The sequence below is a fragment of the Delphinus delphis genome, chromosome 15 (genome assembly GCF_949987515.2).
Source record: "Delphinus delphis chromosome 15, mDelDel1.2, whole genome shotgun sequence".
Lineage (NCBI taxonomy): Eukaryota > Metazoa > Chordata > Mammalia > Artiodactyla > Delphinidae > Delphinus > Delphinus delphis.
This window is the reverse complement of record NC_082697.1, coordinates 49,407,117-49,433,067: the sequence shown is the minus strand read 5'-3', so window position 1 is coordinate 49,433,067 and position 25,951 is coordinate 49,407,117. Positions and strand designations below refer to the sequence as shown.

At 62.5% G+C, this 25,951-nt stretch overlaps 5 protein-coding genes across 8 annotated transcripts; 4 read left to right on the top strand and 1 right to left on the bottom strand.

Moving 5' to 3' along the window:
• Nucleotides 1-1,098: 1,098 nt before the first annotated feature.
• Nucleotides 1,099-12,908, top strand: FBXL16 (F-box and leucine rich repeat protein 16). Of its 2 annotated transcripts, none has more exons than XM_060031405.1 (6): nt 1,099-1,379; nt 8,114-8,769; nt 9,502-10,010; nt 10,381-10,465; nt 10,780-10,843; nt 11,113-12,908. In XM_060031405.1, exons 2-6 carry the CDS (start codon nt 8,128-8,130, stop codon nt 11,259-11,261), a joined length of 1,449 nt encoding a protein of 482 aa, XP_059887388.1. In that variant the 5' UTR covers nt 1,099-1,379; nt 8,114-8,127; the 3' UTR covers nt 11,262-12,908. The 2 variants fall into 2 exon arrangements, with proteins under 2 accessions (XP_059887388.1, XP_059887390.1); XM_060031407.1 differs by having other exon boundaries at nt 1,099-1,384.
• Nucleotides 12,909-14,552: 1,644 nt separating this feature from the next.
• Nucleotides 14,553-19,926, top strand: WDR24 (WD repeat domain 24). Its single transcript, XM_060031399.2, has 8 exons — nt 14,553-15,683; nt 16,874-17,051; nt 17,200-17,872; nt 18,401-18,519; nt 18,598-18,719; nt 18,813-18,917; nt 19,002-19,342; nt 19,518-19,926. Exons 1-8 carry the CDS (start codon nt 15,203-15,205, stop codon nt 19,869-19,871), a joined length of 2,373 nt encoding a protein of 790 aa, XP_059887382.1. The 5' UTR covers nt 14,553-15,202; the 3' UTR covers nt 19,872-19,926.
• A 179-nt stretch (nt 19,927-20,105) lies between these two features.
• On the top strand, nt 20,106-21,833 carry JMJD8 (jumonji domain containing 8). 3 transcript variants are annotated; one of them, XM_060031402.1, is made up of 9 exons: nt 20,106-20,266; nt 20,344-20,442; nt 20,654-20,702; nt 20,780-20,876; nt 20,966-21,034; nt 21,126-21,245; nt 21,333-21,400; nt 21,482-21,611; nt 21,696-21,833. In XM_060031402.1, the coding sequence occupies exons 1-9, from the start codon at nt 20,175-20,177 to the stop codon at nt 21,710-21,712; spliced, it is 741 nt and encodes a 246-aa protein (XP_059887385.1). In that variant the 5' UTR covers nt 20,106-20,174; the 3' UTR covers nt 21,713-21,833. The 3 variants fall into 3 exon arrangements, with proteins under 3 accessions (XP_059887385.1, XP_059887384.1, XP_059887386.1); XM_060031401.1 differs by having other exon boundaries at nt 20,118-20,266; nt 21,482-21,616; XM_060031403.1 differs by lacking the exon at nt 21,126-21,245 and having other exon boundaries at nt 20,118-20,266; nt 21,482-21,616.
• STUB1 (STIP1 homology and U-box containing protein 1) lies at nt 21,825-24,255 on the bottom strand. Its single transcript, XM_060031400.1, has 7 exons — nt 23,964-24,255; nt 23,247-23,445; nt 22,993-23,158; nt 22,705-22,792; nt 22,490-22,546; nt 22,287-22,403; nt 21,825-22,209 (listed from the first exon to the last, which is right to left on the bottom strand). Exons 1-7 carry the CDS (start codon nt 24,123-24,125, stop codon nt 22,084-22,086), a joined length of 915 nt encoding a protein of 304 aa, XP_059887383.1. The 5' UTR covers nt 24,126-24,255; the 3' UTR covers nt 21,825-22,083.
• A 9-nt stretch (nt 24,256-24,264) lies between these two features.
• LOC132437868 (uncharacterized) lies at nt 24,265-25,765 on the top strand. Its single transcript, XM_060031404.1, has 6 exons — nt 24,265-24,610; nt 24,680-24,759; nt 24,911-25,072; nt 25,239-25,397; nt 25,457-25,460; nt 25,523-25,765. Exons 1-6 carry the CDS (start codon nt 24,363-24,365, stop codon nt 25,671-25,673), a joined length of 804 nt encoding a protein of 267 aa, XP_059887387.1. The 5' UTR covers nt 24,265-24,362; the 3' UTR covers nt 25,674-25,765.
• Nucleotides 25,766-25,951: the final 186 nt, after the last annotated feature.

Below are 25,951 nucleotides of genomic sequence, written 5' to 3'. Positions count from 1 at the left end.
CTGCCCTGAGGCTCTTTCCCTGGTGTGAAAACCCAGCTTTGCTCTCCCTGCACCTGGTCCTTCTGCCTTCTCCACTCCCAGGAGGTCCCAGGATGGGCGATATTAGCCGCTGTCCTCTGCCCTGAGCCTGCTGGGAGGCCTGGCATCCCCAGTGGCCCAGACAGAGCCCTCCACACCCTCCCGCCAGACCCCACTGCCCCCCACCCAGCCTGCCCTATAGAGCTGCCACCACCGAGGCCTGCAACCCATTCCAGAGGGAACTTGCCTGGCTCCTTAGGCCTCAGGACCTTTGCACATCCCTTCCTGAACAACTTCGTCTGCCCTCTCACCCTTGGGGCACTCAGTTTAAGCGTCTTGTTTTCAGGAGCCCCACTCCCACCACCAACCTCGCGCGGTCACCATCACGTGACCCTCTTGAACGTTCACCGCACTCGTCACTCTCTGAAATGATCTACTGGTCTCTTGTTTCTCGGCTCTGCGGGTGTGCAACTGCGCTCCTCACTGAGGGAGGTTCCTGGGCCTGGCACCCCGCAGGTGCGCGGGAGATGCGAGGGCCGCTCAGGGGGCCTGGCCACCGGCTCCGCAAGAGGGGCCAGGAGGGGGAGGGTCGGACGGCCGGCGCCCAAAAGCTCGAGACCTCTCCGCCCCGCAGGATTTGGGGTCCCCACAGCTCCGCAAAAGGCAGGGCTCGCTCCACCCGGCTCTCCCTTTGCGCGCCCGGCCCTTCCTTCGCCTTCCTCCCTCTCCCGCCCTCCCCTGCCCTCCTCTCCCCTCCCCGACCCGCCGTGCGCCAGGGTTTGTTATTGTGCGGGCGCCCGCGGCGAGGGGAAGCGGGGGTGAGGTCCGGGCTGGCGCGTGCCCGTGCACGCCGCCGCGGGAGCGCGCTCTGCGCGCGGTAGGGCGCGGCGGGGCTCAGCATCCTCAGCGCCCCCGCCCGGGCTCGCCAACCCGGATTGGCTACCGGCAACGGGGGCGCGCGAGGGAGCGGCGCGTAAGGCCGGGCGGGGGGCGGGCGCGGCGCCGCCGGCGGCCGGGGAGGAGCGCGGGGAGGAGGGCAGAGGAGGAGGGCGGGGAGGAGGAGGGCGAGGGGAGGGAGGAGGCGCCCGCCCGGCTCCCTGCAAAGCGGCCTTATTTATCTGGGCACAGCCTCAGCCTCCCTGGTGGGAGGCTCGGGGCGGCCGATCCTCTCCCACCCGGGAGCTCTTCTTCGAGGCGCGGCAGAGGGGGCCCGGCCAGGCCGGGCGCGGGGCGCGGCCGGGCCCTGCCTGCCAGACCAGCACCTCGGCCGCCTCCCCGCTTCGCCGGTGCCCATGCCGGGCTCCCCATGACGGGAGGACGCCCGGTGGACAGCGTGGCATGAGCCAGGAGCCCGGGCCCAGGTAAGGTGTGTGTGCCGGGCCAGGCTTACAGGGCGGGTAGGGGGCCAGGCCACAACACCGCGGAGGCCACAATGAGGACGACGCGGGGAGGGGGCTTGGGACAGCGTCGCCGCCACCCCCGGAGGGCTTACGTAACCGCAGCCCCTTCCCTGGCTGCTGCAGCTGGGCCTCCAGCCCTGCCAGGCCTTCCCGCAGCCCTTCACCCCAGTGGCTGGCCTGGTCGAGGCTCGATCCCCATGGCAACTGGACCAAGGCTGGGGGTCGGTGCCACGGTGCTGTGCCCCTGTGGAAGCCGAATTGCAGGACCCCAGTTGGGTTGGCTGGGTGAGGTCCCGGACCCCACTGCACTCTGGGCTCCCCACCCCAGCACCATTAGCCCCTGCCCCTGTGAGACAGGTGTTATATACAATTACACTCCAGGAGGAGCTTGTGAACGTGTGGCCCGGTGGCTGATCTGCCTCTGGACACCTGAACCTGGCCCTGTTTGGAGCTGCCACAGTGGGAAGACGAGGCGAAGGGAGGGGGCTGGCCACGTGCCTGGCTCTGGAGGAGGGGTTGGGCGATGTCCAAGGCTGAAGGGCCCCAGAAGGAGAACTGGGCACCCTGAGACTGCTGGGGGAGGGTCTTGTCCTTCTGGGAGTTTGAGTGGGTGGGGAGAGTCCCCACCCATGACCCCAGAAGGAGAGAAGGCCTGGTTGTTGGAGCCCAGTGGCCACTCCTCCAGCCCCTCCCAGCCTCTGCACAGGAAGCCTTCCCTCCACGGAGAGGGCAGACGCTACATGCTGCTTCACCTGCCGCCTCCGAGGGCCCACTGACCAGGGTCAGCTCAGGCCTCCCCGGGGCCACGTGGGGCATGGGGCCCTTTCTTCCAGCAGGCTCCTTTGAGAGATACTGGACAGCAGCCTTGGAGCAGAAGGCCTGAGCTAGCTCAGGACCTTGAGAGGTTTGGGGTCCCACAGACCAGGGCAGAGGCCTGATGGAGACCCACTGGCTTGGCAGGAGGTGGCCATAGGGCTGGACCGAGTGCTATCTGGGGAGGAGGGAAATTCAAGCCCCAGTCATAAACACTGGCAGAGCAGGGAGGGCTGTTCAGCCCTCAGGGACCCCAGGATTCATCTGGCCCAGTGCCTGCCGCGTCCACAGCCTGGCCTGGCTCCCCCACCTCTACCACCCCTCGCCTTGGGAGGCCTATGGGCACCTCTAACGCTGGGGAGGTTCATGGGACAGATGCCACCCTGCAGCTCACACCCGCTTCCAGGGCACTTGCATGAGTCCTGTTTCCCACTGCTCAAAAGGAAACAAGTGGCCCCGAGGTCAGGGCACCTGGGACACTCAAGACAGCTGGGCCTCAGGCAGGCCTTCTCAGCCAGGGAGACACCTCACCTGGAGGTCGGGGAAGGGGTTCCTTGGCTGGCGCTGTCAGCTCTCCACAGCCCCCATCTTGTCACACGTGGGAGCTTGCTGCTGCGTCTCAGAGGGCTGGCTCAGGGGAAGAGCGACGGTGGCAGCAAAGGAAGCACTATGGGGTAAGTGGGTGGCCCAGAACCTTCCTTACCAGTGGCCCGGGAGGGGCCTTAGCCAGACCAGCTGCAGAGAGTGGGCTCAGGCCACATTCCTTCCCTTGGCAGTGTTTGAGGCACTAGATGCCCCAGGCCTAGGCCCTGTGGGGCTCAGGTCCTTCAGAGCAGAGAGGCCAAGATGAGGACTGAAGCCCAACACCCACCCCCGAGGCACCCGGCCCCACATGGCTGAGCTGCCCTGAGTTTGGCCTCAGGACTTGGTCTGCTGAGCACCGACTCAGGTCTCTCCTGAGGCCCACGTGCTCCCTTCCCAGAGCCCCCAGTGCACGGGTGGGGCAGCCCGCACCCCAGAAGCATCTCCGAGCTGGGGGCGGGAGGGGAGCGCTGCTGCTAGGACGTGTGCAAAGTGGCAGGGATGTGAATGTGCCTGAGTCACAGGGCTTGTCATGGAATTTGTCAGCCTGCGCTGTGTCCCCAATCCCAAACTATCCTAGTTGTCACCCCAGCCCCTGGGGCCAGCACTGCAGATCGACCTGATGTGAGTTTTTCTGGCTACCAATGCCCTGCCCAGCTCCATGGTCTTCAGCTAGCAGGGAGAACTGGTCAGTGCAGGTTCTACTGGGGCCGGGCCCCCCAGCATCCAGGGCACACTGCATTACGTGGGGGTATCAGGGATGGAGGAAGAGACCTCTGAGCTTAGGGCCATGAGGAGTGGGGGGTTTCCTGGGCATGAGCAATCTAAAAGAAGAGTGTGCCAGTGGTTGACATCAGCTTGCAGCCTCTGGAAGGAGCACAGGGGCATGACAGGGGCACGCTGGGAGAGACCCCAGCGGAGGGACCCAGGCTGGAAGGGCACAGGGACTGAAGCAGAACAGAGCAGAGAAAGGAGGCAGCAGCAGGCTGGTGGGGGCCCGGGGCTGCCCTCTGGACCACCATGCCTGGCCTGAGTCTTGGGGTCAAATCCCAGCTTTGTACAACTTCTGAAAATTCACTGTCCGAGCCTCTCTCTCCCCACTTGTGGTCAGGCAGTGTTTGATGGGCTCAGACCAGCATTGGGTGGAAGGGGGGGCACGTGGTGCTGGGAAGAGCAGAGCAGGACCAGGCTTCCCTCCCTTCTGGTGCTTCCTGTCCCCTGCCCCCCAGGTCTGGCCAGATTATGGGGAACAGGCATCCAGCTTCCTTAACTCTGCAGCTCTCGGGGGGGGGGGAACTCAGTCAAAAAGGAAACATGAGCCGTCCTCTTCCCAAAGGTCAGAATAACGGCAAGGCCCACCCCAAGCCCCAGGGTCTTGGGAGCCTTCTCAGGGACTCTGGCACCAACCCCTCCCTCCCCTATGGACACTGGCCTCTGTCACCAGGACTGACAAGCTGAGCTACAGCTTCTCCACTAACTGCCTTCCATCCCGCCTCCTGGGCCTCTGTCAGCTGCACCCCTTTCTGCATGACCCTGATAAATGGACTGCCATTCTTTTCATTCAGCAAGCACTCAGAGGCCACTCAGTAGTCACGCTGTCTGTCCTCAAGGAGTCCCCAGCCAAGGAGAGGCAGACAGGTAGACGGTGATGATAATGCACGTGATGGCGGAGACTCTGGTTATGCTTCCCCGGTGCTGGGGGTCCCCCAGGGAGGGGCAGGGGCAGTGCTCACACTGAAGGATGGAAGAGAAGGAGCTGGCAGGGTTACGGAGCAGGGAGGCCTACTGAGCAAGCAGGGGGACCAGCATGTGCCCAGGCAGAGAGGGGAGGGGAGGAGGAATGCAGGACAGAGGGTCTGGCTGAACTGTAGGGTCAGGACGAAAAGGGGCTAGAAGTGAGGCTGTGAGGTGGACTTGCTGAGTCTCGGGGCCCAGTGACCTGACTTGCAGGAGAGGCAGCTCCTTATGAAGCCCCAGCATGGCAATCTGCAGACCCTTAGCCTGGAAGCCACCAAGGTCTGGAGTCCTCCCGCGAGCCCCTGGGACCCCCCCATGCTTCACATGAGTCTGCTGGGGAAACACAGAGGCATGGTTAGCTCTCCCAAGTGGCACCCTGATCCAGCTCTGGCTCAGGCTGATGAGGACAAGACAACTAAAGTAGTGACCATCACCTCCCTCCTTCTGGGGTGAACCCAGGACCCTCGAGCCCCTGCAGCCTATCCCAGGAGGAGGCCTCCCCCAGAACTCCACTCCACACAGAGACACAACACACCAGGGGCTGAGGCTAAGAATAGTGCAAGCCTTACCATCTTATTTTAAAAGCCTCTTTTCCTGGCGTTAGCTTCTCGTGCTTATCCCTAAAGGGGAAGTAGTCCCCAGCGGACTGGCAGCTGCCCCTGCCCCATCCTGGCAGGAAAATCCAAGCAGGTCCTCCTAGCCCCACTGGGGGCAGCGGGGGCAGGTACCAAGAAGGTGGGAGGCTCTGCAACCCATCTGGCTGGGGGGGTGGGGCCAGGGTCAGGGCCAGGCAGAGGGGCCCTCATCCCAGCCCCCCAGGGACCTCTTGCCTAACTGGCAGGCAGACCCATTTCCAAAGTGAACAGTGAGCATTCTCCCAAAGCCCTGACCCCTGGGCTAATGTGTGGCTGTTTCTAGTTTTGAGCTAAAGAGCCAGGGCTCAGGCTGGGTGAGAGGCTTAAGGATGAGGAGCAGCTGGAGCACAGGAAGACCGTGGACAAGGCTGGGGAGCAGCAGGGCCGCCTCTGTGGGAAGGCAGCTCCAACCCAGGGCATATATGGGGGGGTGGTGCTGACCAACAGGCTGACCAGTGCCTTCTGGCCGGGGATGGGGTGTGGGATGAGGGGCAGTCAGGCCTTGGACACGCCTCACAGGCTGCTGCGGGCCATCTTTGGCATGGCCCCTCCCTCCTGTGTACTCTTTTCCATGGGCCAGTTCCACCCTGAGGTCTGGAGGGTGGGGATGGGACTGTGGGTGTATGCAAATGTGAGCTCCTGTGGGGGACGGGAAGGGAGCCCCGCAGATGCCCGGGGCATACACGTGATCCCCCCAACTCAGGCGCTCCACGTGCACACCCATGGCTGGGAGAATTTTCAACCTAAATCGGCACTGCTCTTGAGTTATTTCTCCCCTGGTGCCGCCTCCGCCGCCTCCTCCTCCGGATCTTAGCCGAGCGGGCGTCTCCTCCCCCCGCCCCACACCCCAAGCCTCCAGGGCCCCTCCCAGCTCCAGCTGAACTAGGTTTGCCGGGCCGTACCCCTCCCTACCCCACCCCGCCGCTGTCCGTGGTGGAGCGGGCCGGGACTGGCGTGGCCTCCTAGCCCGCGCGAGGCGGCTGGAGGGGCGCTGTCCATGGTGCTGCCTCCGGGCGTCTGGCCGGCCGCGCCTGCTCTGCAGAAAGCCGGCGTGCCCTGCTCTGGGGACACAGAAGGTATTCAGGCTGGGGCTACCCCTCTGTACCCAGCACAAACCGCAGGAGGGAGTTGCCAGGATAGCCTCTCCACTGGCCCCAGTAGTGGGGCAGGGGCAATTGTGGGCTTCATCCTGTCCCCCATGAGGCACTGCTGTCCCAGGATGGTCCCCTCCTATGTACTGGCATTAAGCGATATCGGGCAGCCCTCATGTCAGACCACTCCTGCCACTGTGGGCCAACTGTACCTCCTGGGAACCTCCGGTTCCTAATCTGAAAACGGTGGTAACAGTAGTGCTTTCCCCTGTGCCCCCCACCCAGGCTGCTGTAAGGTTGAAATACACAATTATCCCAGTGGGCATTCAGCAAATGTTGTCAGGGATGTCGTGTATCAGCCAGTGTGAGGCTGCTACTACCCGGTCATGAGCTGTAGTGAAGGGGCAGCCAAGGTGTGGGAGCCTCCTCGGGGGAGGGAGGCCCTGGGGTGGACTGCCAGCCTGAAAGTTCATGGCTACCAGGGCAGGAAGGCCTTTGGACCCAAAGCTGGTTGGCAGCCATGAGGGCCACATGTTACAGTAAGACCCTTGGACCCAGCCCAGGATGCACCCCCTCCCCAGGTGTGGAATACTGGCAAGTGTTGTCCTGTCCAGGGCTTGGACGCCAGTGGAGGGTGTGGTACTGGGAAGAGCAGGGCAGGACCACTGGCTCCCCTCCCTCCTGGGGTCTCCTGTCCGCTCACCCTTTGGCCAGCAAGCTCACTATGAGCCATGCACTGCACGTAGTCCTTGTCACATGCTGTCCCGTGGGGCAGTATCGTCACTTCCCAGGCTTTGAAGTGAGGAAAGTGAGGTTTGGGGAAGGAAGTGGCTCCCCAAAGCCACATAGCCAGAGTGGGGTGAACCACTGGGTATGCTGCCTCCTCGCTGAATGTCTGAGGTGGGGATGGGCAGGAGATCTAGAATGTGGGACAGATGGTAGCGCTGTGGGGGTCCTGCTGCCCCTTCTCTCCAGGTTGTCTGTGCCCAGTGCCCTCTGCCACCCATTCACAGCCTTGGAGGCCTGAGGAGGGGAGCTGGGGGTTGGTCTCAGCCCCCACCCTGTGGGAAGCTCCCTACACATAGCCTTCCACAGCCAGCTCAGTGTCCATGTCTTGGCTCCACCACTTACTATGACCTCAGGCAAGCAACTCATGCTGCCTCAGCCATGATTTCCTCATCTGTACAGTGGGTACAGTCATCGTCCTCAGTGGGTTGAGTGCAGGATTAAAGAAACAGTATGTGTGCAGGGCTCACTGTGCTGGCATCACGGTAAGCACCCTGGGAAGACACCTGCCCTTTCTCTCAGTAGATTCTGAGCCACAGAACCTCCTGTAGCCACTGAGATTCTCAGAGGCTGGTATGTGAGTCTCAGATGGCTTACTCAAACCACTCCAGACAGCTACGCTGGCACCCCATAGAGGAGTGGCCAGAGAATGCCCCAAACCCTCAGTTCCCCAGCCCCTGTCCAGCAGAGGCAGGCCTGGCAGACATTGATGGTGAGCAGCAAAGGTAAAGGGAGCAGTCATGGGCGAATGTCCCTCCATCTCTGTTCTGTCATCTGTAAAATGGGAGCCATAGTGCCTAGGTACCGAAAAGCTCTGTGAGTGGGTGGAGGTTGAGCTCAGTGCATACAGTAGGTGCTCAAGGAGTGTCGTGGTCATGACCAGCCCTGCCTTCCTGTAACTGCTCAGTCAGGGAGGGAGGGACTTACACTCAGATCCTTTCTGTTGGGTGGTTCTGGGAATGGCATGGGAGGGGACGCCCATGGATGGAAAGGAGTTCAGTTCTGCCCTGGCAGCAGACTCACTACCCTCTCTCCTGGACACTGTCTGCAGACCGAGCGAGGAAGATGTCGAGCCCGGGCGTCGACGGCGACCCCAAGCCTCCATGCTTGCCTCGCAATGGCCTGGTGAAGCTGCCAGGCCAGCCGAACGGCCTGGGCACAGCCAGCATCACCAAGGGCACGCCGGCTGCCAAGAACCGCCCCTGCCAGCCACCCCCGCCCACCCTCCCACCACCCAGCCTGGCTGCCCCACCGCCCCGGGCTGCTCTGGCCGGGGGCCTGTGCCCCCAGGCAGGGCTCCCCCTTGGTGGACCAGCCTTAGCCCCAGTGCCCGGGCCCCCAGTAGAGCGGCCGCCACTGGCCACAGACGAGAAGATCCTCAATGGCCTCTTCTGGTACTTCTCAGCTTGCGAGAGGTGCGTGCTGGCCCAGGTGTGCAAGGCCTGGAGGCGTGTGCTCTACCAGCCCAAGTTCTGGGCAGGCCTCACGCCTGTGCTGCATGCCAAGGAGCTCTACACAGTTCTGCCTGGAGGTGAGAAGGAGTTCGTGAACCTGCAGGGCTTCGCAGCACGTGGCTTTGAGGGTTTCTGCCTGGTCGGTGTCTCCGACCTGGACATCTGTGAGTTCATCGACAACTATGCCCTCTCCAAGAAGGGTGTCAAGGCCATGAGCCTCAAGCGCTCCACCATCACTGATGCCGGCCTGGAGGTGCGCACCACCACTGGCCCAGAAGGGCAGGGATGGGGGGCAGGGCCAGGCAGCAGCCACTCAGCACATGTGGGGGGAGTAGGAAGAAGCTTGGGCACACAAGCAGCAAAGCAGCCGAGGGTGGGGTCGGTGTCCTGAGGAGGAGTGTAGCTCTGGGGTGGGGGGAGCAGGACTGGCTACATAATTTGGGGGACCAAAATGAAAATTCGGGTTCCTTGTTCAAAGATGACTAAGAATTTCAAGACAGCAACAGCAAAGCAGTCAATTAAATGCGAGGCCATGCATGCCCAAGAAGCTCACATTGGGTAGGGAGGATGCTGGAGGAGGTGGGAGAAACGGGCAAAGGTCAGAGGAGCAGCTGTGGAGGCAGCCCCTTCTCCGGGACCTGGACTCTTAACATCACATCATTAACACCTATGGCTCTGAGCACCTGCTCTGGCCAGGCCCTGGACTCCCAGGCCCCCTGTGCCCTGCCTCCTCTTTTATATGTTGTTCAAGTGTAACGAACACACTGTAAAGTGCACTTGTCAGAATACAGCTTGATGCATGTTTACACCATATACACGCTTAAAAACACAGCTTCCTGCCCCTCGGTGGGCTCCTTCTGCTCTGTCTCCTACCATCCTCACCACGCCCTGGGGGAAGGGGCGTGTCTGGGGAAAACGTGGTAGGGTTGCACCCTGGCGAGGGGGTGGTCGGGGGCCCCCTGACCCCGCGCCTGCCCGCCCTCAGGTGATGCTGGAGCAGATGCAGGGTGTGGTGCGCCTCGAGCTGTCAGGCTGCAACGACTTCACCGAAGCTGGGCTGTGGTCCAGCCTGAGCGCGCGCATCACCTCGCTGAGTGTGAGCGACTGCATCAACGTGGCCGACGACGCCATCGCGGCTATCTCTCAGCTGCTGCCCAACCTGGCTGAGCTGAGCTTGCAGGCCTACCACGTGACGGACACAGCACTGGCCTACTTCACGGCACGCCAGGGCCACAGCACGCACACGCTGCGCCTGCTCTCCTGCTGGGAGATCACCAACCACGGCGTGGTCAACGTGGTGCACAGCCTGCCCAACCTCACCGCACTCAGCCTCTCTGGCTGCTCCAAGGTCACCGACGATGGTGTCGAGCTTGTGGCCGAGAACCTGCGCAAGCTACGCAGCCTCGACCTCTCGTGGTGCCCACGCATCACCGACATGGCGCTCGAGTACGTGGCCTGCGACCTGCACCGCCTGGAGGAGCTCGTGCTGGACAGGTGTGCGCGTCCCCCACCCCGGGGCCTTGGAGGACAGGGCTGGGCGAGGCCTGCCGGACCTCTAAGCAGGGAGCCTAGTGGACTAGTGGACAGGCCTATAGCTAGAGTAGGGCTGCAGCAAGGGGGGGCGGGGCCCTCATAAGAGGCCTGCCTAGTGTGGGCTATAACACGAGAGCAGGGCTGAGCTATGTCCCGCCAGTAGGGAATACCACCGAGGGGTCAGGTGGGGGCGGAGCCTGGTGGGGCGGGGCTATGGAAAGGGCGGGGCATGTTGGGGCAGGAGGGGAGTTCACGACCGGGACACTTCGGGAAAAGGAGGAAGGGGTCGGGTGTTTTGAAGGTGGGCAGCCTCCTTCTGTTGCGACCACAGGTGTGTACGCATTACGGACACTGGCCTCAGCTATTTGTCCACCATGTCGTCCCTTCGCAGCCTCTACCTGCGATGGTGCTGCCAGGTATCAGCCCTCCATGCCTCCAGAGATTGGGGAGTAGGCAGGGGAGGTGGGGGGCACGGGGAAAGCCTCCACCCAGACAAGCCGCTGGCCTGCACCCGGCCCGCTCAGATCCTGTAATGAAGTCTGGGATCCCTCCACACCCAAGCGGCCGACGTAAGCGAAGCGCAAAGAGTCCCCAGGGCCTCACCGACTCCGTGGGGAACTGAGAACCCCCGTTTTGAACCCACCCCCTGCCCCCTATGGCCTGACCCCAGGAGTGGGGCTCCCTCGGGGCGCGAACGGAAATAGTTAACTCGCCCCGCCTTCCCGCCCAGGTGCAGGACTTCGGGCTGAAGCACCTCCTGGCCATGAGGAGTTTGCGTCTCTTGTCTCTGGCAGGTGAGACCCCCCCCCCACGCCGTCCTCCTGGGCAGTGACCACCCACCCCCATTAGTCCGACTCCGCCAGCCCTGCCGGGTCCCCTGTGCAGACCCATACCTGGTGCTGACTCGCTGCGTCCCAAGTCCCAGTCAGAAGGCGGAGACGCCGGGCAAAGTTTAGCCCGGCCTGCTCCTGCCCGGCCCCCGAGCTCCCTCCCCCCAGCCCCGCCCTCCGGAGCCCTCGGGCCGCGCCCACTCAGCCGCCGCCCCGCCTCCCGCCCGACGCAGGCTGCCCGCTGCTGACCGCCACCGGGCTGTCGGGCCTGGTGCAGCTGCAGGAGCTGGAGGAGCTGGAGCTGACCAACTGCCCTGGGGCTACCCCCGAGCTCTTCAAGTACTTTTCGCAGCACCTGCCCCGCTGCCTCGTCGTCGAGTAGCGCAGGGCCTCCCCGCCTCTCGGCCCCTCGCTCTCCTCCCGGCCCCGCCTCGAGCAGGGAGGGCGGTGGGCGGGCCAGCCCCGCGCACGCACGCACGCTCGGGGAATTTGTGCATGCCCCTCGCACCCGCAACTGCACGCCCGCCCTCCACCACGCCACAGCCGCAGCCATCCTTTGCCCGCCCGCTGGGTGCGGGGGGCTGGGGCTCGGTCCTGCGGGCGCTTTGAGCTCGTCAGACGGCCGCCCCTACCGCCTTCCCCGCCACACTCCTCTCTGTCTCCCCGCTGTCCCCCCCACCCCTGGCAGGGCCCAGGGGGATTGAGGGGAGCTGGGTCCCCTCAGGACACGGGGGCCCGGAAGAGACCCTAGGGCTTCCCGCATTTTCCACTGCACCGCGCCTGGAGCCCTCCGAGGGGTGCGAGGGGAAACAGGCCGCCGCCAAAGCCATGGCCCGCCCAGGAGCCCAAGTCCCACCCGCCCTTCCCCCACCTCATACCAGCCTGACCCCAGCGACCTCCCCTCTTCTTTGCCGCTGTGTGAGACAGGCCGTGCTCGTCCCACCCCCATACACAGGCCTAAGGTCCTTGGGCCCTGGCCAGGCTAGGGCAGAACTGGATTAGGAGAGGGACCGCTGGGCTGACAGTGACCCTGGCATAATCAACATTAGCCCAGCTGGCTCCAGTCCACCTCAACCCAGGGGTGGTAGAGCTACCTTGAGAGACCTGAAGCTGGAGCGACCATCTGGGCCTGCAGGCCTTGGGAGCAGTCCTGGCTGGACCCTGCCCCGCAGCCCCTGTAGCCAGCTGGGCCCAGGCCCCTCAGCATCACACTTCACCCAGGGCAGGTATCCGTCAGGTGGAAGCTGGGAAAGGGGGCCCCAGCCAGCGGCTCCGATCTTCCAGTGGCCAGCTCACCCTCAACACCCAAAGGAGGGAGGGCTCCTTTCTAGCCTCACACCCCTCCCCAGCTTCCCAAACTTCTACTTGCCCACATGGGTTCACCGTGTTCTGTCCAATCCCAAGATATTGGGAGGTCCCGGGGGTGCTGGCACATCTTGGCAATTACTGAGGAGGGGGCTGGGACCCCTTTCCATCCCAACCTTGAGCCCCAGGATATACAGCACCCACATCCAATCTTGGGACACTCCCCCCACCCCCCCATCCGGTTGGAAGAGAGTAACCAGTTTCCAGAGAGCCAGAGAGTGAGAGAGAGAGAGAGAGAGAGAAAGAGCGAGCGAGAGATGCTGTTGAAGAGAAACAGTTCAACAGCCCAAAGATTTCCCTGCCCCTGGAGCGCTGGCCAGAGGCTCCAGGGCTGAGGTGGTCAGGAGCCAGTTTCTTCAGCCCCTCCTCCCCACAGCTCCCTAGTGGGGAGGGGCAGCTGTCCATTTGTCCAAAGTATTAATGCAACTGAAGCTGTGATATTTCCAACGACTGTAGGAGGAAAAATTAGGGGGAGAGAGGAAAACAAAACCAACCAACCCCTAAAATCATTTTCTTATTGTACATACGACCTCATTCTCCTGTATATGCGGAAGATATAACCTTATATTTGGTAAGTGTTTCTTGTGCTATTTTATCACGTGACCTGTTTATAAAAATATATATTAAAAAAGTTGTAAAAACACATGTCTGATTTGGTTTTAGGTCATGATGCCATGGTGGGGGGAAGGTGTAACTGTCCTGAGTGGCCCAAGTCTGAATTTTTGTGCACCTCTCAACTCATCAGACTTACTGGTTCTTTCAACAAACGTGCAGAGGCTGGTAACACTGTGCCAGACTGGAAACCCAGCAGCGACCAACAGAAGGTCCCTAACCTCTCACTGCTTCAGAGGGGGAGAGACTCTAAAATTATTACACATAACATTCCCTCCAAAATATCTAGGATCTAGCCTATCCTTCCAGAAGGGCAAAAATGAGGCCTGTTTCAGGCACAGGGTAACTAAGGATAGGAATGGGTCAGGGATATCCTAAAACGGGTCCACAACACCCCCCCACCCCCGACTGCACAGCAGAAGGTGAGCGGCCGGCGAGCAAGCGAAGCTTCATCTGCCGCTCCCCATCGATTGCATTACCACCTGAACCATCGCTCACATTACCGCCTGAACCTCCCCAGCCACCCCCGTCCCACGTCCGTGGAAAAATTGGCTTCCACGAAACTGGTCCCTGGTACCAAAAAGGTTGGGGACCGCTGTCCTAAAAGATCACACAGTGCAGCACGGACAGACCAGGGCTCATACCCAGGAGAGAAAGGCAGGCTCACAGAGTCACTGATTGAGCCGAGCCGCTTGTGTGAACAGGTCGGGTCAGGCACTCGAGCTCTTGGAGACAGAGACAGATGTGATCTCTGCCTGGTTGAGTTCATACTCGTGTGCAACAGATGACAACCAGTATACAAAGGAATGGGTTGTGACAAGCGCTGTGGAGGTGACAGTGGAGAGGTCACGTTAAATGGGGTGGCCAGGGAAGGCCTCCAAGAACGTGACATGTAAGCTGAACTCTGAAGGAGAAGGAGATCCCTTCTGGAGAGGACAGCGGGCGAAAACGTGCGATGGCCACGAGGCAGGGAAGAGCTTGCCCAGCTGGAAGAAGGGCTAGAAGCCGCCGTGGCTGGAGGTGCGCGGAGAGAGGAAGAGGCCGGGAGTTTGGGATTTACTCACAGCGCGGTGGGGACTTATGGGGGACCTAAGGCCAAAGAGTGGTACCTGACTGCTGTGCGGGGTTCAGATCAGGGGAAACGAGGAACCCAGGGAGAGCCGTTAGAAGGCTGCTCTTGGGGTCCCGGGGAGGGCGAGAAAGGAGGCGGAGACGATGGAGGGATTCAGGACTAGTTTAGGGATGCCTGGACTTGCTGATGGACCTTGGGGCAGAGATGAGCATTAGCATTAAAATACTGCAATAGGGGCTTCCCTGGTGGCGCAGTGGTTGAGAGTCCGCCTGCCGATGCAGTGGACACAGGTTCGTGCCCCGGTCCGGGAAGATCCCACATGCCACGGAGCGGCTGGGCCCGTGAGCCATGGCCGCTGCCTGCGCGTCCGGAGCCTGTGCTCCGCAAAGGGAGAGGCCACAACAGTGAGAGGCCCCCGTACCGCAAAAAAAAAAAAAAAAAAAAGTGATTAAAAAAAAACCCACCACCACTCGAGGCGGAACCGGGGGAACCCCTCTACCCCTAGTCCCGGTCAACCCCTCCGCCTCCACCAGCGTAGCTCCCGGATCCGGAACGTTTGTAGTGTGGGCACCCGCCTCCGGCGAGGGGCTGGCAAGAAAAGGACCACGTCCGGCGGGGGGGCAGGAAAGAGACGGGCTGCTTCCGGCGCGGCGGTTCCTCCCCGGCCCGGCAATTTTAGGAAATGGTTCGGGTGCTCTCGGAAGGAGAGACTTCTCCGTTCGGCTAGCTCTGTTCCCGCTGCCTCCGCTCGCCCGCAACCTCCGCGCCGCCAGCCTCTCCTGCCTCCGGTCTCGCCAGACCCCCCCAGGCTCCTTAAACAGCTCGGTCCTTGAAGTCCCTCTGTGTCCCTCGCGCCTTTATAGCCTGTGTTCTCCGGGCTCCTCTATCCTTCTGCCCGCCTTCCAGAGGCCGACTTTGCGGACGGTGGGAACCACCTGGCTTCCCCGGGCGGGATTGACTGACCGAACGTCCAGTGACTATCCTAATCTGGCAGTTGGGGGGTTGGAGAGGTGGCCTGGCCTGGGACTGACCAGGTGGGGTCTTCCCCAGAAGTCAGACATGGGACTCACTGGCCTCAGGGCAGCTATGGCGCCTTCTGACTGCTCAGCCAGGGTGATGGAATTTGCCTGTCAGACTGACTAATGGTGGACTGCCCTGGACTAAGCAGTTTTGGAGGAACCACCCAGGGTAAAGGCTCTGAACTGCCAGGTCCCTACCCCCAGGCTGACCAGCCCTGCCAACTTCATTGACCTATCCCCACCACCCGTGCACCCATGGAGAAGATGTCTCGCGTGACTACAGCCCTGGGTGGCAGCACGCTGACGGGCCGCACCATGCACTGCCACCTGGATGCACCAGCCAATGCCATCAGTGTGTGCCGTGACGCGGCCCAGGTGGTCGTGGCAGGCCGCAGCATCTTCAAGATCTATGCCATTGAGGAGGAGCAGTTTGTGGAGAAGCTGAACCTTCGTGTGGGCCGCAAGCCCTCGCTCAACCTGAGCTGTGCAGATGTTGTTTGGCACCAGATGGACGAGAACCTGCTTGCCACGGCGGCGACTAATGGAGTCGTGGTCACCTGGAACCTGGGCCGGCCATCCCGCAACAAGCAGGACCAGCTGTTTACGGAGCACAAACGCACGGTGAACAAAGTCTGCTTCCACCCCACTGAGGCCCACGTGCTGCTCAGTGGCTCCCAGGATGGCTTCATGAAGTGTTTCGACCTTCGCAGGAAGGACTCTGTCAGCACCTTCTCGGGTGAGGCCCTTGGAGGCGGGTCGGGCAGGTGTGCATCTCTGCAGGTGGCTGGCCTGTCTAGGCAGGTTGAGAAATGTTGTGTGCATCAAAGGCCCTCAGGTGTACTCTCAGAGGGCTTCCTGGAGGAGGAGCCAGCCGAGCTCGCACTGGAAGAGTGGGTGGAGGTGAGCAGGAGAGGGGCAGGGCAGGGGTAGGCCTAGTGGAAGTGTGAGGGGTACCTGGAGTGTGGTCACAGCTCTGATGCACTTATGGAGTCAGCAGGAGTCAAGGCTGAGTGTGAGATCAGGGAGAGCAGGGCCTGAGCAGATCCACAGCCCACCTGGGCAGCTGAGCAGAGGGTTTGTTTTGCTGTCTCCTCTTTCCTTGCCTCAGAGCTCCAGGCCACCTCATTGCACAAAGTCTACCTCCAGGGTCCTCAGCCCAGGGAAGCAGTGGGGAGTGGTGCACTGCCTGGTCCCCCCGCAGTTCTCTTCCCAGCAGGCCCAGCTCCCTGACAACCCCCCTTGAGCCAGCTCTCCCTTTTCACCTCGCTGAGACCAAGTGAAGCACAGGGCAGAGCCCAGAGAGAATCTGAGGGCCTCTTAAGACAGACCTTGAGCTACCTGTGCTGGGGAAAAGCTGGACACTGCACTCAGAGGCTCTTGGTGTGGTGGTCCACAGGGGTGGACGTGTACCCTCAAGGTGTCCAGTGCTCTGGGGCTGACTTGGCGGCTCCAGCTCAAGGTGTAGGGACTGGGCAGATCCTGGGGCATCCCATCCATGCCTCCGTGGGCCTCAGGCCCCCAAAGGATTGTATTCAGCCCACTGAGGCCCCTGTTCATTCAATGCTCTGATACCTGGTCCTGAAGCCGACCACAGCTTCGCCCAAGGACTGATGTCAGTTGCAGAATCCAGGGAAAATCGAGGTCCAGGAGCCTGTGTCAAAACCACCCAATGCCTGTGTCCCTCTCACCAGCCCAGGCTATTGTGTCTGCTCTGCCAGGCCTCTCCTCACCCTTGTCCACCCTGGGCAGGCCTTGGCAGTATCTACTCCACCCTCTAGGCCTCCTGGCCTGCGCCATGGGCAGGCATGTGACACCAGTCCACATTCACTCCAAGGGATACCCCTTGGTTGCTCTCCCTGCTGGAGTCCCTGTAGGCTACCCACCCACCCACCCCCAACTCTCCCTCCACTGACGTCCTGCCCACAGGCCAGTCTGAGAGTGTGCGTGACGTCCAGTTCAGCATCCGGGACTACTTCACATTCGCCTCCACCTTTGAGAACGGCAACGTGCAGCTCTGGGACATTCGGCGGCCCGACCGCTGTGAGAGAATGTTCACGGCCCACAATGGGCCTGTCTTCTGCTGCGACTGGCACCCCGAGGACAGGTGTGGGGTGGGGTGGGGGCCGGGGCAATGGGGCAAGATGGGTGGGGCTTATGGAAGGGCTCTCTCACTGCCTCAAGACCTGTGAGACAGAGTGGGGAGCCCTCCCACCCCAAAAGAGGTCACTGAGGACCTCACGGGCCTTCCACAGGGGCTGGTTGGCCACAGGTGGGCGTGACAAGATGGTAAAGGTCTGGGACATGACCACACACCGCGCTAAGGAGGTGCACTGCGTGCAAACCATTGCATCCGTGGCCAGAGTCAAGTGGCGGCCTGAGTGCCGCCACCACCTAGCTACGTGCTCCATGATGGTGGACCACAACATCTACGTGTGGGACGTGCGCCGGCCTTTTGTGCCAGCTGCCATGTTTGAGGAGCACCGCGATGTCACAACAGGCATTGCCTGGCGCCACCCGCACGATCCCTCCTTCCTGCTCTCCGGCTCCAAGGACAGCACCCTATGCCAGCACCTATTCCGTGATGCCAGCCAGCCTGTTGAGCGCGCCAACCCTGAGGGCCTCTGCTATGGTCTCTTTGGGGATCTGGCCTTCGCAGCCAAGGAGAGCCTCGTGGCCACTGAGTCGGGGCGCAAGCCCTACACTGGGGATCGGCGCCACCCAATTTTCTTCAAGCGCAAGTTGGACCCTGCCGAGCCCTTCTCAGGCCTCGCCTCCAGTGCCCTCAGTGTCTTTGAGATGGAGCCTGGCAGCAGTAGCATGAGCTGGTTCGTGGACACGGCTGAGCGTTATGCCCTGGCTGGCCGGCCACTGGCCGAGCTCTGTGACCACAATGCGAAAGTGGCTCGGGAGCTTGGCCGCAACCAGGTACATAGGGCTGGGTTGAGGGCCATGACCTCGGTGTAGGGTCAGAGAGTTCCTCTGACTGCTGTGCCCAGACCCTGCCCTGAGTTCAGTGCTCAGTTCTGCTTGAGGTCACCACTGGCTCTTGCCCCAGTAACTAAGGGTGTCCAGAGCCCCAAGTGGGCCAGATGCCAGTGCCATTCCTGGGATGCAGGTCTGGGGTGCTGTGGGGCTGGAGCCCCCTCTTCTGGCTTATCCTTGCTTTTAGACTTCCCAAGGTGTCCAGCCCTACGCAGAAGGCCCACACTGCCTCACTTATCACCTCCTGGGGACCCCAGGCTCATTTCCACTTTTCTTTCTGTGCCTCTGCAAGTTTGAGGCTGGGGTTTTTGTCTTCCCATGGGCATCGATTTCCCACCTGGGGCGGGCCAGGACGTTGGGTCCCTGGGGCAGCTGAAAGCTGAGGGTTTGTGGTTCCATCCAGGCAGAGGGGGGCCTGCACGGGGCGCCAGGGACCCAGGACCCCCGTGAGTGAACAGTGCCCACCCCTAGGTGGCGCAGACATGGACCATGCTACGGATCATCTACTGTAGTCCTGGCCTGGTGTCCACCACCAACCTCAACCACAGTGTGGGCAAGGGCAGCTCCTGTGGCCTGCCACTTATGAACAGGTAGACATCTGGGGGTGGCTTTCCCCAGAGGGTGGGATTGTTGGGGCCCACCTATCCATCGGCTTTCCCTGCCTCCAGTTTCAATCTAAAGGATATGGCCCCAGGGCTGGGCAGTGAGACTCGGCTGGACCGCAGCAAGGGTGATGCACGGAGTGACACAGTGCTGCTGGACTCCTCAGCCACACTTATCACCAACGAAGGTAGGCTGGGAGCAGACGCAGGGCATTCATGGGAGTGAGACTGGGGCCTCCCAGAGTGAGCTGGTCCTGCAATGCTCTCCCTCCCTCGGGCAGATAACGAGGAGACCGAGGGCAGCGACGTGCCTGCCGATTACCTGCTGGGCGATGTGGAAGGTGAGGATGACGAGCTGTACCTGCTAGACCCGGAACACGCTCACTGTAAGTGGGGGCTTGGGGAGGGGTGGGGCCAGGAGGCGGGGCCAGAGGCTCATACCCTGCCTACCGCCCCCCCCTGCATTGCAGCTGAGGAGCCCGAGTATGTGCTGCCCCAGGAAGCCTTCCCACTGCGCCACGAGATTGTGGACACCCCACCCGGGCCTGAGCACCTGCAAGACAAGGCCGACTCGCCCCATGTGAGTGGCAACGAGGCAGATGCAGCCTCCCTGGTGCCTGTGGACTCTTCCTTCTCACTCATCTCCGTCTCACACGCACTGTACGACAGCCGCCTGCCGCCTGACTTCTTCAGTGCCCTGGTGTGTGACATGCTGCGCTTCTATGCGGAGCAGGGCGACGTGCAGATGGCCGTGTCCGTGCTCATTGTGCTGGGTGAACGCGTGCGCAAAGACATCGACGAGCAGACCCAGGTGGGTGACAGGGTCTGGGGGGGTCTCCCTGGAGCAGCTGCCACCCCCAGGACTACCCCTGCACGCCCCGCCTGCACCCGCCCCTCTGTCTGTGCCCAGCACACTTGGGGGAAGCTCCTCAGTGTGCCCGAAACCCTGGTCTCTTACCTCCTTCCTCCCCTCCCTGCACCACCAGGAGCACTGGTACACGTCCTACATCGACCTGCTGCAGCGTTTCTGCCTCTGGAATGTGTCCAACCAGGTGGTCAAGCTCAGCACCAGCCGTGCCATCAGCTGCCTCAACCAGGCCTCCACCACCCTGCACGTCAACTGCAGTCACTGCAAGCGGCCCATGAGCAGCCGGGGCTGGGTCTGCGACAGGTGCCACCACTGCGCCAGCATGTGCGCCGTCTGCCACCACGTGGTCAAGGGTCTGTTCGTGTGGTGCCAGGGCTGCAGTCACGGCGGACACCTGCAGCACATCATGAAGTGGCTGGAGGGCAGCTCCCACTGCCCCGCCGGATGCGGCCACCTGTGCGAGTACTCCTGACCCTCCTGCCGGACCTGGATGGGTGTGCGGGGCTTGTGAACCAAATAAAGGAAGCGGGAGACGTATTCTGAGGCTGCCTGTCACCCGGTCGCGTCGCTTACGGTCCCGCGTGGGCGACTCTGGTGGGCGGGTGGCAGTGTGTCCACGGGAGCTGGCAGTAGCCAATAGCAGCTCTTGGTGCGACCTTCGTCCCGCCTTCCGGAAGTGCCCCCTCTTTCCAGGACGGGCCAGAGGAAGCCGCTTCCGGGAGCCAGCCTGTTGCCACGACGACGGAGCTCCCGGCATGCCTCGCGGCGGCGGGATATGGCGTTGGGGGTGCGGCTACTCCTGTTGCTCGCGCTCTGGACGCTGGTGGTTCCGGCCCGGAGCCTCCGGGAGGCAGGCGACGGAGGGTGGTGAGCGGCGCCGGGCGGCAGGGCGGAGCGGGGCGGCCGGCGGGGCGGCCAAGGGCACTGACCAGCTGTGTCGGCAGGCGGCGGCCCGGGCCGGGGGCGCCGGCGGCCGTGGCGGAGGAGGAACGCTGCACCGTAGAGCGCCGGGCCGATCTCAGCTACGCCGAGTTCGTGCAGCGGTAAGCGCGTCCTCTTGTATGGCCACACTTCCCACGCCTGAAAACTCGGGGGCTCCGTCACCGTGCACCGCTGAGGCCGCGCACTGGTCGCCGGCCCGTCCTCCCGGGCCTCCTTAGGCCGCTTCCCCTTGAGCTCGTGCGAGCGCGTGTGGGCGGGGGCGGACGATGGGCGCGGATCAGACTGAGGCCATGATTCCTCCTTTTCTTCTAGCTACGCCTTTTCCAGACCTGTCATTCTGCAGGGGCTCACAGACAACTCGGTGAGTGCTCACGCTCCTCGCGACCACCACTCGCCCGTGCTGAGCTTGGCCCCTGAGTATTTTCCCCGCCCCCACAGAGGTTCCGGGACCTGTGCTCCCGTCAAAAGCTGCTGGCCTTGTTTGGGGACAGCGTGGTCCGGTTGAGCACTGCCAACACCTACTCCTACCAGAAAGGTGAGCTGCCCCTCCCAGCAGCCCAGCCTGCCTGCCAGCATCTTGAAGGCAGCACCAACCAGTCCTGACCAACCCCTTTCAAACTGCAGTGGACCTGCCCTTTCAGGAGTATGTGGAGCAGATGCTGCACCCCCAGGACCCCTTCTCCATGGGCAATGGTGAGCCAGACAGGTGGCCATGGGGTGGGGTGGGGTGACTTAGTACCCAGGTGCCAAGATTCCTGCATCCTCTTGTGTGTTTTGCTGTCAGACACCCTGTACTTCTTTGGGGACAATAACTTCACGGAATGGGCATCACTTTTTCGGCACTACTCTCCACCTCCATTCAGCCTGCTAGGTACCATTCCTGCTTATAGCTTTGGAATTGCAGGTGAGTGCCCTGCAGGACCAGGGGACTTGGGAACTGGGTGGGGGAGGATTAGGCTTGGTAACCAGCTGCTCGTAACTCACCACACAGGTGCCGGCTCTGGGGTGCCCTTCCACTGGCACGGGCCCGGGTTCTCAGAGGTGATCTATGGCCGAAAGGTCAGCAAGCAAAGGGTGGGGCTGAGACTTTGGGTTCACTGACCACAGCACAAAGAGTGACCTTGCTGCTCCCACCCTCAGCGCTGGTTCCTGTACCCTCCTGCGAAGACACCTGAATTCCACCCCAACAAGACCACACTGGCCTGGCTCCGGGACACATACCCAGCCCTGGCACTATCTGCACGGCCCCTGGAATGCACCATCCACGCTGGTGAGGTCAGTGGCTGGCAGACAGGGGCCAGGCTGGGCTGGGTCAAGGGGCCCCAACCAATCCCTGTGTCCCCCCCACTCCCAGGTGCTGTATTTCCCTGACCGATGGTGGCACGCCACACTCAACCTCGACACCAGCGTCTTCATGTCTACTTTTCTCAGCTAGCCAAAGGGGGTGGCTGGGGAGCCCGTCGCACACCAGCACATGCCCCTATAGTGCTCACAGATTTTATTACAGGGACAGAGATGGCAGCGGCAGCCTCAGCCCAGCCCACTCTCACCCACTGTTTCTGGCCCAGAGGGGGATGGGGGAGGCTCATGACCCAGCAGAACTGATGGGGGTGGGCTTGGGGACACCAAGATAGGGATCTAGGGACACAAACTATGTACAGCGGCTAGAGACTACTGCCCAAGGCCCTCCTGGGCCAGGGTACCAGGCAAGGCGGGTGAGTGGCTCACACACTCGCCCTGCCTCAGTAGTCCTCCACCCAGCCATTCTCGGAGATGAACGCGTCAATGACCTCTTTCATAGCCAGGTTGGGGATGAGCTGTTCCTGGGTCAGGGGGCTCCGAGTCACAGGGTCGAAATGGCCCACACGCTGCAGTGACAACAGAATCAGAATTAGGAGGGGCTCAGTGGGTGTGGGTCCTGCTCCCAACTCCCATGGGCCCTCACCTGCAGGTGCTCCTCAATGTCCTTGCGGTCATAGGTGATACCACTGGGTGTGATGCAGGGCTCCCGCATCAGCTCAAAGCTGATCTTGCCACACAGGTAGTCGGGTATATCTCGCTTCTGCAGCACAGGGTCAGATCAGGGGCTGGGAAGGGGCACTGCTCCGACTCCTGCTACCCACAGACCCCAGAAGACAGGCAGCTCACCTTTCTCTTCTCGTCTACCTGGGAGAAGAGTTCATCCATGTCTGCCAAGTACTTGTCCTGCAAAGAACCAAACAGCTATGTTTGTGGGCCTGACACCCCATCTCCCTTCCCCAGGCACCGAAACTCACAGACCCAGCAGGAGCCAGGGGCACCTCACGTCCATTACACGCATGCAAATACACACAGGACCCACACTTGGGCTGGGGCACCCTCACATGCTTGGCCTCAATGCAGGCCTGTTGGGCCCGGAGGTGGCCATCGTCCTCATCACCCTCATGGTTCCGCTGACACTCTTCCAGCTCCCTGGAGGTTGACCAAAAGCTGATCAGAGATGGGTCTGGCCAGGAGGTCAGACTCCACTCCAATCTTAGGCTCATTCAGGCCTCATTCCCCTCCATCTCCTGCGTGCCAGAGTTGACCTTCAATAAATGATTGTGTTCACGACTCAGAGTTAACCTAAAAGTGGTGACTTCTGGGGGGCGCCTGTCATCACCACAGCCCACCTCTCACGCTCGGCCACAATGAGCTGTGTGAGGTAAGAGTGCAGCTCGTTCTCCTGGTGGATGCGCCGCTCCTCAATGCTGTTCCAGCGCTTCTTCTTCGCGATGCGCAGAGCACTGGGGATGTCGTCCCCAAAGTTGAGCCGCTGCTCCTTGGCCAGGTTGTAGGCTGGAGGAATAGAAGATTTGGATAAACCTCCAGCCAGTCCACCCGCCTGGTCCCAGGCACCCTGGCACCAGCCAGCCTGTAAGCCCACCTCGCTGCAGGTTGGCAATAGCCTCATCATAGCTCTCCATCTCCAACTGGCATTGCCCCAGGAAGAAGTGTGCCTTCACAGACTGCCCGTCCAGCTCCAGGGCGCGCCGGCAGTCAGCCAGAGCTTGCTCATGCTGCTGCATCTTCAGGTAGCACAATGCCCGGTTGGTGTAATACACTGCCACCAAGGGATTCCGGGTCTGGAGAACAAGGGCAGACCAGCGAGCGTGAGGGAGTGAGCTCAGCCTACCCCCTCTGTCCCAGCTTGAAGCCCATAGCTGGAATCAAGACACTACAGGTTTCTCCGCTTCCAAGCCTCTGGGTTCTGAGGGAGGGTGGAGCCTACCTGAGCCCACCCTCTGGACTCCAGTGAGTCTTGTGAAGGTAGCTTTTCCAGATCTGTGGAAATCACCAGCTTTGGGCTTGGACTCCTCAAAGGGCAAGGGTCCCTGGCTCCCAGCCGAGTGGGCCTCAAGCACTCTGCATCTCCCACCCGCCACAGTTCTCTGGCAACCAGCACTGGCTCGGGAGCCGTGGCCTTGGCCCCTTTGGAACATCATCATCACTGAGTTCTCAGAGCCCAAGCACCACCCGCCTCCGAAAGTCGGGGGGGGGGTGGCCAGACAGGGGCTCCGGGGAGGACGCGGAGGCGAAGCCGCAGTCCGGCCCCTCCCCTGGCTCGGACGCCGGCCCCCTCCCGCGGTGCAGGCGCACTCACGATGGCGCGGCCATAGCAGGCCGCCGCCTCCGGGTACTTGCGGCCCACGAAGAGCCGGTTGCCCTGCTCCTTGAGCTCCTGCGCGCTCGGGCTCTTTTCCGGGCTGCCGCCGCCGCCGGCGCTCAGCCGCGCGCCGCCCTCCTTCTCCTCCTTGCCCTTCATGGCGCCGCGCGGCACGGCCCGGGCTCCGCTCCCAGGCTCCGCGCCGGGCCCGCCCTACGCCCTCAGCCCGAGCCCGCGATCCGCTCGGGCCCGGTCCAGCGCTCCGCCACCGGAACTTCCGGCCGCGCAGGTGGGCGGGGCCAGCGGGAAGGATGGCCTGCGAGCGGGCGGGGCCGCGCGTGCACCAGACGCGAGGCGGAGGACGGGGAGGGGGAGGGGCGGGGCAGGCGGGGGAGCATGCGCTCGCGGCGACGCGACGCGCAGCGTCTGAGGCCTGAGAAGTGCCGAGGTCGTCGGGGCAGGAGCCCGCTCGGGCACTCCGACGCCCCGCCCCCGAGGCTCCGCCCAGGCGCGTGGGGATGGCGACTGCCCGCGGGCTCGGGCTGTGAGGACTCGAGCAGCTGGGCCAACGTCCTGGGGTGCCACGGGGAAGTGCTGCGGGCGCGCGCGAGCCCCCAGGGGCGGCTGGAAACCCTGGAGCGATGGTAGGACGGTGGGGACATCGGGCGGGCCGACCCCCGTGGCTCGGATTCCCCGTCACCGCCCTTCCCCAGGTGTCGAGAGGAGTTGCCCGCAGCCATCGAGAAGCACGTGACACGCGACGAGCTGGAGCAGTTGCTGGCGTGGAAACTGGCGGTGAGGAGCTTCCCACGTGGGGGACGGAGCCTTCCGGGGCGGGACGTAGCGCCGTGGGCGTGGCTTCATCCTGGGGGCGGGCCCTCGCGCCTGGGGGCGGGGCCCCTAGCGAGATCCACCAGCCGTGACCCCAGACCCGCCTTGACCACCGAGGGGCCGCTTTCGGCCGCGCCTGCAGCAGCTCTTGACCACCAACTCCCCGGAGCTGGTGGTGCAGCGCTCGGCCGCCGCCTTCTGTCTCCTGCCAGACGTGAACGCAGCGGTCACGGAATTGTGCGCCCTCCGGGGCGTGGGCCCGGCTATCACCTCGCGTTAGTAGGGAGAGCTGGGCGTCCCCCCGGCGAGGTCGTGGGCGGAACCTGGCGTGTTAGTGGCCTTATCTGTGAAATGGCCAGATACGTGACACCGAGAGTTGTTGGGAATGGCAGCCCCACGTCGAGGTGGGGCTGAGTGCTGTCCATTTACTTCCCGCGGCAGTCCTGGCTGCCAGAGCTCTCGAGGTAGCAGCCTTCATGTCTGAAGAGGCAGTGGCCGCAGTGCCCGGTCTGCCAGCCTTGCAGTACACCCTGAAGCACTACCTGCTCTACCTGGGCCGGGTGCAGGAGGGTGCCACAGCCCTGAGCCAACGTGCAATCTGTTGGCGGCCAGAGAGGGCATCCAGGACTCTGGTCAGGGTGATGTGCAGAGTTATCCAGCAGGGTAGGGTGACTGGTGCCCCTGAGCCCCAGACTCCCTCTGCCCCACCCCAGGCAGTGCCTCAGGCTGTGGACTCCTCACCGTGTGGAGACAGCACTGTGGATCTGGGCTGTAGGGCAGAAGCTGTGCCCTGACCTGCTGCCTGACCTCGGTCCCAGCCTGGCCACCCTTGAGGACACCAGGCCAGCCAAGAACCACAGGACCCAGGCCTACTGACTTGGCTGTGGCCCAGGGCTTGCACACCTACCCTGTGATCTCAGGGCACAAGTCTTTGGACAGGGGGCTGGTTGCTGTAGGAGCTCAATAAATGCTTGCTGAACTCAAACCTGACTATGAGGCCCATGACTCTCCCCAGGGGCTCCCATCTCCCATACAGAGACACCTCATGCTGGGTACAGAAAAGCAAGGGGGAAGCCCAGGCTGCTGTTTGTGTGGAGGGAAGGGCCCTCACAGTTTGATCAGTGAGTTGGGGGGAGACCAGCCCAGCCCGCAGT

What these genes read in the sequence shown, in the direction of transcription:
- WDR24 (XM_060031399.2), top strand. Translation starts at nt 15,203, where the DNA reads ATGGAGAAGATGTCTCGCGTGACTACAGCCCTGGGTGGCAGCACGCTG. An exon ending in CTCTGTCAGCACCTTCTCGG is followed by an intron (nt 15,684 to 16,873) that starts GTGAGGCCCTTG and finishes TCCTGCCCACAG; the next exon opens with GCCAGTCTGAGAGTGTGCGT. An exon ending in ACATCGACGAGCAGACCCAG is followed by an intron (nt 19,343 to 19,517) that starts GTGGGTGACAGG and finishes CTGCACCACCAG; the next exon opens with GAGCACTGGTACACGTCCTA.
- STUB1 (XM_060031400.1), bottom strand. Translation starts at nt 24,125, where the DNA reads ATGAAGGGCAAGGAGGAGAAGGAGGGCGGCGCGCGGCTGAGCGCCGGC. An exon ending in ATTGTGGCCGAGCGTGAGAG is followed by an intron (nt 22,793 to 22,992) that starts GTGGGCTGTGGT and finishes GTCAACCTCCAG; the next exon opens with GGAGCTGGAAGAGTGTCAGC. An exon ending in CCTGCATTGAGGCCAAGCAT is followed by an intron (nt 22,547 to 22,704) that starts GTGAGGGTGCCC and finishes GGTTCTTTGCAG; the next exon opens with GACAAGTACTTGGCAGACAT.
- LOC132437868 (XM_060031404.1), top strand. Translation starts at nt 24,363, where the DNA reads ATGCGCTCGCGGCGACGCGACGCGCAGCGTCTGAGGCCTGAGAAGTGC. An exon ending in CTGGAAACCCTGGAGCGATG is followed by an intron (nt 24,611 to 24,679) that starts GTAGGACGGTGG and finishes GCCCTTCCCCAG; the next exon opens with GTGTCGAGAGGAGTTGCCCG. An exon ending in GTTGCTGGCGTGGAAACTGG is followed by an intron (nt 24,760 to 24,910) that starts CGGTGAGGAGCT and finishes CGCCTTGACCAC; the next exon opens with CGAGGGGCCGCTTTCGGCCG.
- FBXL16 (XM_060031405.1), top strand. Translation starts at nt 8,128, where the DNA reads ATGTCGAGCCCGGGCGTCGACGGCGACCCCAAGCCTCCATGCTTGCCT. An exon ending in TCACTGATGCCGGCCTGGAG is followed by an intron (nt 8,770 to 9,501) that starts GTGCGCACCACC and finishes GCCCGCCCTCAG; the next exon opens with GTGATGCTGGAGCAGATGCA. An exon ending in GAGGAGCTCGTGCTGGACAG is followed by an intron (nt 10,011 to 10,380) that starts GTGTGCGCGTCC and finishes TTGCGACCACAG; the next exon opens with GTGTGTACGCATTACGGACA.
- JMJD8 (XM_060031401.1), top strand. Translation starts at nt 20,175, where the DNA reads ATGGCGTTGGGGGTGCGGCTACTCCTGTTGCTCGCGCTCTGGACGCTG. An exon ending in CACCTACTCCTACCAGAAAG is followed by an intron (nt 20,877 to 20,965) that starts GTGAGCTGCCCC and finishes TTCAAACTGCAG; the next exon opens with TGGACCTGCCCTTTCAGGAG. An exon ending in TTATAGCTTTGGAATTGCAG is followed by an intron (nt 21,246 to 21,332) that starts GTGAGTGCCCTG and finishes CTCACCACACAG; the next exon opens with GTGCCGGCTCTGGGGTGCCC.